The 12,075-nt window shown below is 37.2% G+C and overlaps 1 protein-coding gene across 1 annotated transcript in view; it reads right to left on the bottom strand.

The window, feature by feature from the left end:
- The window catches only part of dysf (dysferlin, limb girdle muscular dystrophy 2B (autosomal recessive)), a 94,774-nt gene that overhangs the window by 38,112 nt on the left and 44,587 nt on the right, over positions 1-12,075 (bottom strand). Inside the window, exons 33-36 of the mRNA XM_073836632.1 lie at positions 10,917-11,018; positions 10,619-10,780; positions 7,417-7,582; positions 6,362-6,435 (exon numbers count right to left, since the gene is read on the bottom strand). Coding sequence (XP_073692733.1) covers positions 6,362-6,435; positions 7,417-7,582; positions 10,619-10,780; positions 10,917-11,018 — 504 coding nt within the window. The remainder of the gene's footprint in view (positions 1-6,361; positions 6,436-7,416; positions 7,583-10,618; positions 10,781-10,916; positions 11,019-12,075) is intronic.

Below are 12,075 nucleotides of genomic sequence, written 5' to 3'. Positions count from 1 at the left end.
CCGTCAATATAACGTCAGGTTGACGTTGCATTTTGGTTGAGAATGAAAATCGGGTTTAGGTCAGTATTTGACATCAATTTGACATTGACTTAACATTAGATTTCGGTTACACAACCTAAAAATAACAAAATATCAGCTGTCATTGAACATCATTTAACGTTGACACTAAACATTGAATTTACATACCGAATTACCACAGCGAAACCGAAATTTAACCAAATATAAACTTCTTATGACATTGTATGCATGCTGGAAACAATCATAAATTTGACAAATGCACATAAAATTAGAAAAGATTAAACTAAAATGAAAATGAAAATTGAAAACATACAAATATTAATAAATAATACTAAAATAACAGTGGTCTCTATCTCACATGAACTGCTTAACAAACTCTTTTACATACATACATGCTGAGAAGTAATCGAATTCAAAAATGGTTTGTGAAAAATAGCAGCTTTAGCCAAAAACACATTTTATGCAGCACAATTTTACACATCCCACCCTGATGAGCCTGGAAGACTGCATTCCCACACCACATCTGTCACAAGCTAATCATGCCGAACCACTCCTGATTCTTCTATTATGATGCACATGGTGTGGGTGATTACAATGCTATGGTACGCTGGTGTTACAAACAGCGGAGCCATGCCAGAGCTGTGTCTTCTCATACAGCAACCACATCCTGCTGAAATTATGTGAAATCAAGCGTACTCTTTTACGCCGCAATCTAAATACAATCAAGAACGCTGGACGTAGCATTAAACAACTGTTCTAATAAGTGCAAAACGAGAATAATAACCATCCTCTGCATCGACACAAGGACAGACTGTCCAAAAATATTCAAATAGACTCTCAGAGTCGTATAAGCCATCAGACTGGCTGCTCATAAACAGGGACCTGGTGGCGAAGGCCTGTCATCGAGCGCTCTCATTCCCCCAGAGTCGACCCCTAGCAGGGGAGGTGTGGGGGTAGGGGGTGGCAGTTATTGTGGCGCCGGTGGTGAGCAGCCAGGAGCGGGGGGGATGCAGTTGCCCATGACGAGGACTTACCACATCAGAGGGAGGACTGAACCCTCACAGCGCCTTCTGCTGTGTAGTGCCAGGGCATAATAAATACAACAAGAGAGAGGACTCCACGCAGCCACTCAGTAGAACAGCTAATTAGGACCAGGCCGCTTTGTTTGCTGTTGTCCTCCAACTAGAGGAGTTGCATTACAGAACATTTTGAAGTACGCACATTAGTGGGGCTGTTCGCCTCGCTCGCTGTCTAAAGGCCTTTGGGCGAAGCCACCAAGACGTAGGATCAAAATCAAACCTTTTCAGTAGTTCTCCCTCGAGTCTGACCTCAGAAACCTCTTCAAAGCTCCTCTACATGGGTACTTGCTTTTAGCGCCGTTTTTCAGAAGTATATCGTTTAACCCGCTCAAAACCGTAGCAAATCCACAAAGCCACTGGATTGGTGTTACTTTCCTCTATGAGGTTGTGTTTGGCCTCATCAAAAACCTGCTTTAAGTGACGAACCTGATCCAGGGAGCGTTTTTTATGAGACCGCTAGGGAATTGTATTGGGGTCTGGGCCAAGCCAAAGCAAAGGCTTTGGGGAGATGATGGGGATCGAGTTTCATTTAATGCACAGGGGAGTTCGGCCCGGTTTGCTGTACTGCTCTGAACACCACCAAACACAAGACATTAGAGGTGAAGATATAATAAGTTAGAATGCTTAAGAGGGAATTCACAAAAACAAATTGAGCACACTGATACCGCAGTTCACTGGCACACACTGTCTGTTGAACGCAAATTGCTTGCCACAATTCCCAATCTTGGAGGTCGGTTCTGAGTGCTGGCGGCTGTGGAGGATGCAATAGACTATCACGATCTTGCATTATGTACTGGGACTTTACAGCATCACTTTACTGCTGCGATCCAGGCACCTGAAATATGTGTACAGAAGTAACTTTTTTTAAAAAGAAAATTAGTCACTGCCTACTTTCTCTCAGAGCAAATAGCAAAGAATCACTTTGCAAAGTCAACAGTGCTAAATTTGTCATCTATCATGAGCCTAATTTACATAGAAAATGTTGAAATGCAGTGTTGGGGAGTAATTAATTACATGTTACAGTGTTATGTATTTAATTACAAAATAAATGTAACTGAAATATGTTACAGTTACTGAGAAATATTTAATTAAATGACTGTTACTTGTTAAAATGTTAATGATTACAAAGTCTGAATACTGAATACCGAATTTACTTTTTAAATCTGTATTTAACCTCAGAACAATCTCAAAGTAAAACGAGGTGCTAAAGTCTGATTTTGTAGTGGCTGGGCCAAAATTCAATTATTCTAATCTTAATTCTAATCTTGCTTCTATTGTCCTCATTTTTCGCTTTGTAAGGAAAACAGCATCTAAACGTAAAGTTAGAAAACTAATTAAATGTAATAAGTTACATTACTTTAATAAAGTAACTGAAATAGTTACACTACTTATTACATTTTAAATAGGGTAACTTGTAATCTGTAACCCAGGGGTCACCAGACTCAGTCCTGGAGGGCAGGTGTCCTGCAGAAGTTAACTCTAACCCTATTTAAACACACCTGAACCAGCTAATCAAGGTCTTACTAGGTATACTTCTGCTGAAATACTTCAGCACTATTTCAGTATAGTGACTAGTAAAACCAGTTGTGATGTTATTGAATAAAATGTACACAACTATTTAAAAGTTTGGGGTCTGTTTGTATAGTACTTTTATTCTGAAAGGATTAATTAAATAGATAACACACTAACAAACTAAAAAGTGTTTACACACTGCCTCCAAAAATAGCTAGCAAAGCATCAAACTGAGCCACTGACATCCTGAAGTAAACTTGAATCACGTCAGGATAATCCCGCAGCTCCTTGATAAAACTGAAGAATTGGATGAACCCAATATTTATAAACAGAAAATGTTCTTTTCTGTTTATAAGAAAAAAAGAGGACAACAAAATCATCCTCACTGCTTGAAGACTACTGTATTGTTTTGCAACAGATTAATACACATCAGACACATCAGTGTGCAAGGTTTCTATGCGTGACAAATTTTTAGGATGACGAATACAAAAAAAAACCACTCAGTGTGCAAGAACCTTTAGTACAAAAAAATACTTTTAAATGAATGCAGCTTATTGAACTTTCTATTCAACAAATTTTTATTTCACTGCAAAAATGCTTTTCTTATTTAGATTTTTTGTCTCGTTTCCAGCCAAAATATCTTAAAAATCTTAAATCAAGAAGGATTTTCTAGACTAGCAAAAAGTTTTGTCTTGTTTTCAGAAAAATCAAGACAAAATTAAGTGTTTTTGCTTGAAACAAGCAAAATAATCTGCCAGTGGGGTAAAACAAATAATCTTGTTTTCGGTTTGAAATAAGATTCTTTTTCTTACCCCATTGGCAAATAATTTAGCTTGCTCTAAGCAAAATCTCACTTAATTTTGATTTTTTTTAGATATTTTGGCTGGAAACAAGACAAATCTAAGTAAGAAAAGCATTTTTTGCAGTGTTGAACTTTCAATTTATCTAAGAATCCCGAAAAAAATGCTTCAAAGTTTTCACAAAAACATTATTCAGCACAATCGTTTTCATCATTGATAATAAGTTTTCTTGAGCATAGTTTAAAATCAGCATATTAGATTGATTTCTGAAGCATTATGTAAGAATGGAGTAATGGCTGATAAAAATACAGCTTTGCCATTACATGAATAAATTATATTTTAAAATATATTACAAAGAAAAAAAAATGATTTTAATTTGTAATAATATTTCACAAAAGTAATTACAAAGAAGCATTTAGCTAAAGTGCCTTCTGCACTCTTGCAAACTGCCTGAGTTTGATAGTTTTGGCCAATTGTGTAAAAATATGGTTACTGTAATCATTCTCAGAAAAGAAAAAAAAAAACCTCTGGACAAGAGAGCAGATATGTCCAGTTTCCAGTTGAGCTTGGACATAAAGGTTTGCCATTTTCTGCTGAGTATCTGTGTTCTGTTTTAAATATTCAAAAGCTACTGTGCACATTGTTAAAAAGGGGATTTGATTGTAGATATTGGGTTTCTCCTATCCAAATCTTCCAGAGCAAGAATTGGACCTTTTACTGCCATCAGGTTCCAAACAAAAACCACGTGGAGATTTTTCCTCTTCACCTTGCCTGGTTTCCTGAGTGGATCACAGCAGCTTCAGACTACCACTAGAAGGCTAGAAGCCATGTGGGATTGCAGGCTGGGGATCAAATTCCTGTTGTTTCTAGTGCGACAGACCCCAGAAACTTTATTCGGAACCAGTGCAGCTGATCCGTACTAACGACCTTGCTACTGTACGCCCAAACTACCTGAGATGTTGTCAATGAAAGCTACAGTGGTATAAAACAGAAAGCATACAGTAGATGAGCTGCCAAAACCAAATCAAACGCATGTTCTTCATGTGCGAAAAACAACAACACCCTCAAGCAAAAACAAACTTCTCCACATTGTCCCACATTTCCTTTACTTCCTATATTCAAACATTTCTGATAGACAAAAATGAGGGTCACTGGGGATCCTACCACAGATGACTGTGGTTGTGGTTCCTCTTTTATTTATGTTTGCCAGAAAGAGCCATTTGATGGCAGTCCTCATACAAATGCACATTATAAATAAAGAACATAGTGCCGTGGTCACCAGACATCTGAAATCAGGAGCAGAACTGGAGGGGATGTTTACTGTGTATTCAGCAATACATTCTCAGAGTCAAACATGCGGTTATTTTCAACCGATTTCAGTCAAACCGCAAATGGTGTGCCCAGTGATGCCGTCTGAGTGGCCTTGAGCGTTTGGACTGACATCCAGAACAGTGGGCATTGTGTTACGTGACATTTGACGTTCATCATTGGGTTACTAATAGATGAATGTAAGCTGACTGTGTCACATACCGTGGAATACACAAAATTCAACCTTGCTGTCGGATTAGATCAACGGAAAAGGTGGCAAGTCCAGAAGAAAGGAGCCCCATTAATGGCCCTTAACTAGAGCTGGGCGTGGGTTTATAAAACTGAGCTCAAAAGGGCAAGCGTGAAGTATTCCTCTTTCCACTTTGCAAACGGCAGAACACCTCACATCCACCGGGAAAGCCCTGCCAGCCGGGCTGGAAGGTCGAAAAACTAAATAAACTGGCGATTGTGAGTATGATCCATTTCCAAGGAAACCAAGTGGGCCATGCGGTCCCGAATCCGATATTCTAGTCTCGTTTTCTTCCAGCGACTGAACAAATAAAGGCTGAGAGGTTAAAGCTGAGACATGGAAACAATTTTTCAATTTTCCTAATCCCCCTTGATCATTTTTTATGTTGTTTTTATTTATTTTTTGGGAGTATTTTTAGGTCGTAGTTATGAGAGGGAATTGATGACAGCTCGAGGAGGCGTCATTAAAGCTGGCCTTCTCTTCTCAGAAAGCGAAGCGTGTCATTGTCTCAAGATGGTGTGAGCCTTCATCATACATGCTAGCGCCAAACAGTATTCCATCATGTTACTGCATTCATGATTTCATCAGACACCCACCCCCAATTATGCCTTTAGTTGACTAACATGGCACCATAGCAACATTACAAGGCTAGTTTAGCCAAAATCTTACACCTCATAATGAATTCACGGCCTAAAAGTAAATTTAAGTAATAGGTCTTTTTTTTTCAGCATTTCTGCTAAGACCCAATTGAAGTCAATACTACGAAACCCACTGTCTCTAAATCCTTCAAGAACCAACCTTCCTCTAGTCACTGACTACAAAGCAATGCTTTCTTAGTGCCACAGACTAACCCAGACATTATAATGGACAGGATGTGATTGTCATGTTTCACAGCTAGAATCACACTTAAATTCCACCAATAAATGCATGGAGAAAACTACCCCTAGAAGACCGTATAAAGTGGTACGTATGCTCAGAAGTGCTTAACCTTGCCATGACAGCATACCTCATACTCTAACAAGGCTCTAAAGAAACATGGAGAAACCCAAGCTGTGTGACCAAGGAGCCACTGAATAGAAGCCAAGAGGACTAACATCAGCACAGACAACAAAAAAAGAGTGTTTATCCATAGCTATAAAGCAGTGGTTCTCATCGTGTTTGACTCCACTGTCCACAACTGTCTTGTTTTAGCATATTTGAATGCTTTAATGCTTTGAGGACCCCCAGTGGGCCCTGGCCTCCTGGGAGACAATGATTGCTAAAAAAGACATTTTTCCAAAGAGCACTTTTGAAAGGATCTAGATACAGAACTACATATGATCTTGTCAATCAGCTAAGAGAAAGAAGAAAATATTCAACATTTTAAGTAAAAATGGTAAAAAGACTGATCGTACCTGTCCAGGAATGAGAGGCTCCTTATCATCAATGTCAACCAGAACTTCATCTCTAGGGGTGTGAGTGATTGCCTCTGTTGATGGAAATATACCGTTATTACTGTAAAGTATAATATTTCATTCACATAGGCAAGAACTGTTAATAAAACTGAGCTCCAAGAAAAGCATATGATTCCTGCATTTTTTTAAACTGAATAACTGAATTGTTCTAAATTAGAACAGGTTATTATATCTTTATATACCCTAAATAACAAACACACATTTTCAAATGTACACTGTAAAAAATATTTTTGAAGTTGTAAATAAAAGATCAGTATTTTACAAGAAAAAGTCTTTCTACTTCAAATTTCATGTTTATTTTACTGTTACTTGCTGTTCCTTTGTAACCATTTACTAGCAGTTTCTAAGGAAAACTGTTTCAAAGCCAGTTCTTCAATATCTCAAATATATTTTGATGTGCAGTTAGAAACAGTATGATTGAAATGGTACTTCGTCACTCCCTTATTCAGTGTTGGGGAGTAACTAGTTACATGTGACAGAGTTACGTAATTTAATTACACAATAAATGTAACTCTAATCTTTTAAAGTTACTGAGAAATTACAGTTATGAAAATGTTAACGCTTACAAAAGGAGTTACATCTGAATATTTTTACACACATACAGATTTAATTAATTTCTTTTCCAATTTGCATGGAGTGTTTTAAAATATGAGACACCAATGTTTCAGGAGTTTAGGACACAGAATAGAAGGCATGTTTATTTGATAACGGTTTTATTTCCTATTTGGGTTCATGTATGCTTTACTTTTTAAGATTACCAGTTTTTTGTTAGATGCCAGTTTCCTATGCAAAGATTTAATTTCAAAAACAGCATCATAGCTATTAAACTATAACTTATGGTTTTAAATCAGTATTGAACTTAATGATCTTAAAGTACATCACTTTAATAAAGTAATTGAAATATTACACTACTTGTTGCATCTTTTAATAGGGTAATCTGCAATTACGTTTCCAAAGTAACCTTCCCAACACTGCCCTTATTTCCTCCATCTCACCAAATTCTTCTTCTGTTGGGTCTCTGTCCAGGCTCTCTGTCTGGCAGCGGAACCCATTCAGCGAGTGGACTGTGCACTGGCCCACTACAGGCTTCCTGCCAAACTGACGGTTGTCTATGACCTTAATCACCAACGGGGGCATGTAGAGCTCTTCCTTGGGCAGTCTCTAGTGTGAGGAAGAGGTTACAAAGAGCAAAGATATAAAATAACTTCTAACATAATGACTTGTTTATTTCTCCATTTCAGTTGTTATTCCACAGAACCTTCCTCAGTCTTTCCTCTCGCCCTCTGTGAAAGTATTTCACACCCTAAACTGAGGCAAACATGACACGGTATGGCATAGGGCTGGCCACGACTGACAGTGCAAATAATTTTGCTAGTCATTCAGCATTCTTTCCATGCGATGCCTCCCAGTCTTAGATGAGTATTGGAACGGAATCCAGACTATCTTACGTTTTTGAATTAAGAACTGACGCTTATTGCTGGGGAACATTGTTACTGTGCCAGTCATCACTCATGAACCATCCACCATGTGAAGGACACCATGACCACATTGTATATAAGCCTGTCTCAACTGGTTAGCAGCATGCTGTAACACAACATTTGATATTTTAACCGGATTTTTACATGAAGAATCTGCAAGAAATCTCTGAAGAGGGCTCAGCCAAAGGTCAACTGTATTGTCTTATTTTTTGCATTCAGTCTTGATGAATGCACATAAAGGTTAAAGAAATGATTCACCCAAAAAATGAAAATTAAATGGAAGTTTACTCACTCTCAGGTCATAAAAGATGTAAATGAGTTTGTTAATTGGAATGGATTTGGATTTGCATTTGCATTTGCATTGCATCACTTGCTCACCAACGGATCCTCTGCACTGAATGGGAGCAGTCAGAATGAGAGTCCAAACAGCTGCTAAAAACATCACAATAACCTACAAGTAATGCTGGTAATCCACAGGCCATTAAAATGTTTTAACGTCAAACCGATGTTCCAGCTAAAGTAGGAGTCCTCTAACCATAATATTCTCCAGTTAAAAATTTGTCTCTTCTGAATCAGGAGAAAAAATTAAGCACTGTTTACAAGCGAAAACATTCCTAAGTAGTTCTAAACAAATAGACTTTGATCCGAGAGGAAAAAATTCCAGGATTTTTCTCCAAATAGTGGACTCCAATGGTGGTCAATGGGTTGAAGGTCCCAATTGCAGTTTCAATGCAGCATCAAAGGGCTCTACACAATCCCAGCTAAGGACTAAGGGTCTTACCTAGCGTAACGATTGGTCATTTTCTTAAAACAATAGCAATTGTGACCCTGGACCACAAAACCAGTCTTAAGTCGCTGGGGTATGTTTGTAGCAATAGCCAAAAATACATTGCATGGGTCAAAATTATTGATTTTTCTTTTATGCCAAAAATCATTAGGAAATTAAGTAAAGATCATGTTCCATGAAGATTTTTTGTAAAATTCCTACTGTAAATGTATCAAAATGTAATTTTTGAATAGTAATATGCATTGTTAAGAACCTAATTTGGACAACTTTAAAGGTGATTTTCTCAGGATTTTGATTTTTTTGCACCCTCAGATCCCAGATTTTCAAATAGATGTATCTCGGCCAAATGTTGTCCTATCCTAACAAACCATACATCAACAGAAAGCTTATTTACTGAGCTTTCATATTATATATACATCTCAGTTTTGTAAAATTTAACCTTATGACTGGTTTTGTGGTCCAGGGTCACAATTTATATACTTTTTAACCACAAATTCTCGTCTTGCTCCAACCCGATCTCATGCATACATAATCACATTGGAAAGTTCACGCATGACATAGGTGTAAGAACCGACCCAATGTTTACAAAGCGAATAGGCAAAGTCAAATGGCCTTTACAAAAACAGGTAAAACAACGATGTCGGACGATTTTGAAGTTGGAGGAGAAAATAAGAGTATTCTACCCTACCTTTTTAATGAAGTAATGCATGACATACTGCATGACGTACTGCATGAGCCACACCGTTGACGTGTGCGGTATAGAGGGTTAAAACACATGCGAGAAGCGACTGATGTAAACACAAACATTGACTAGAATGACGATCATCAGTTGCCGCATCGGAGTGGCGCCATAGATGTGTGCAGTGTGTGGTAAGAGATTTATTCATCATACAGTGTAGATAGCTTCACTAGCCTTATGCTGGAGCTGGTTTCAGGCATGTAAATAATATTTAATAATAATGCAATCAGAGTTATATTAAAAATAATCCTGGCACTCCCAAGCTTTACAACGGCATAGAAAAGTGTTTCTCTTCATTAGTCCAAAACAAGTCGATCACATCACATGGCTCTGGAGGGGTCAGTAAAAGCCTCCTTTAGAGATCCGATGTGTTTGTGTAAGAAAAATCCATATATAAAACATAAGAATCACTTTAATCTAGCTTGAAGGGGCATGGCAGGACTGAAACGCCATCTAAGCTGTTCGCCAATTGCAATGCAGTGGGACTGCTAACCAATCAGAACACATTTGTGACCCTGGACCACAAAACCAGTCATTAGGTTAAATTTTACAAAACTGAGATGTATACATCATATGAATACTCAACAAATAAGCTTTCTATTGATATATGGTTTGTTATGATAGGACAATATTTGTTCGAGATTCATCTATTTGAAAATCTGGAATCTGAGGGTGCAAAAAAATCAAAATACTGAGAAAATCACCTTTAAAGTTCTTAACAATGCATATTACTAATCAAAAATTACATTTTGATATATTTACAGTAGGAATTTTACAAAGAATCTTCATGGAACATGATCTTTACTTAATTTCCTAATGATTTTTGGCATAAAAGAAAAATCTAAAATTTTGACCCATGCAATGTATTTTTGGCTATTGCTACAAATATACCCCAGTGACTTAAGACTGGTTTTGTGGTCCAGGGTCACATTTAGTTTTTTGGAAGGCGGACATTCATCAAACCCAGAACTAATCGAGCCATTTGTGACAGCCTGGGGAAAAAGCTATTGTAATAATGTAAATAATGTGAAAAACAATGCATTTTAGGACCCCCTTATTCTTGGATGGCCTAAGGGTGAGTATATTTTCTTTTTTTTTGGTGAACCATTTCTTGAAATCATACCTAATTTCACCTGATTTAGAATTTTTTTCAACAAAATTATGTAGACAGAAAGAAAAGATCCGGAGCTTACGACATCAATGAACAGGATGTTGACATCAAAGTTGGGATTCTTCTTAGTATTTCTGATGACACACGACTGAACCACATGTCCGCCACATTCCACCTGAAGACTGGGAGATGCCACACTGGCCAGCTGGAAACTCTTCAGGTTACGCAAACCCCACGCCAGTATCTAAGAGTTTAAAGGTTAAGTCACATGAGGTGCAAGGTCAAAGGAATCATTGTGTAAAGCAGATAAAAAGAATGGTAGAAAAAAGCAGTCACTCTTTTTTGTAAGGTTCAAATAGATAACCTGAGGTTAGGCCCACCTCAATAGCAGTGCGTTGTAGGACAGGTTTTATCCCCTGCGGCACCATGTAGACATTAGGTTCCCTCTGCGGAGGTGGATAAGGCAAATCAGAGTCCTCTGGCTAAAAATGAAGAGCAAAACATAAAATGAAAAGTTATGAAAGTTATTAAAACAATTAAAAATAGTTTTGTTAATGTAAATAAAGTTGAAAGAAAACAAAATATAAATATTACATAAAAGCTTAAACTAAGCAAAAATTGTAATTGCTGCATTGGCAACTAAACTGAAATAAGTGTAAGTTGAAGCACAAAAACTGCCAGAAATAAACAAAAATGTATTCAAATGGAAATAAAAACTAAAATTGAAATAAAATAAATAAACAGTAATTTTATAATGACAACAAAAGCATATAACAAAATGACTAAAAAAGTAAACTAGAATTAAAATGAAGCTAATTCAAAATATTCAAAATCGTACATAAAGTAAAACTAATATTGATATTCTGCACTTAACTCTATACAACAAACGAGTAAATAGCTGAGGGATTCACAGTTTTAAAAACCATGCAAACTGTTTTCTTCATTTAATTGAAGGAGACAAAGAGTACATTTAGAGGACTCCACTTCACAAGCATTATGTTTCCATTCTTCTATAAGTACATTTGCATGACGCACCCACGTTCAAAAACGGGTGTGAAAACAAACAAGGAATTGGTTACTAATAGCAGCAAAAAAAAGTCAAACACCATGACTTCACATGCCAATCAAAGTTAGCAATCACGCCACATCACACACACACAACGATTAGCCAGGACTGTGTTGTGCCAGTGCAATTGTTTGATGAATGGTACTACTGTTGAATACAATGGTGCTCTGTGCAAGGGGACCTTTGGAGATACGCTTCAGTCATGGAGAATTAGACTATGTAATGTCTAACTTCATTAAGCTAAGGCAAGGATTTAAAAGAACGTCATTAAAACAGACACACCTTTAAGGAAGCAAGGCTAATCTACTTGATAAATGAGAACATTTTCCGACGGTTATACAAACCCAAGACTCAACATGCTCAAGTCTTTAGATACAAACAAATTATTTTGGAAAGGCCACTCTGTTCAAAGGTCAAACAAAATTAATTACATCCTAGTAGGGATGCACGATATTTATTGCATTTCCGTTTAC

The sequence above is a fragment of the Garra rufa genome, chromosome 3 (genome assembly GCF_049309525.1).
Source record: "Garra rufa chromosome 3, GarRuf1.0, whole genome shotgun sequence".
Taxonomy (NCBI): Eukaryota; Metazoa; Chordata; class Actinopteri; order Cypriniformes; family Cyprinidae; genus Garra; species Garra rufa.
This window is presented reverse-complemented; position numbering and strand designations above follow the sequence as displayed.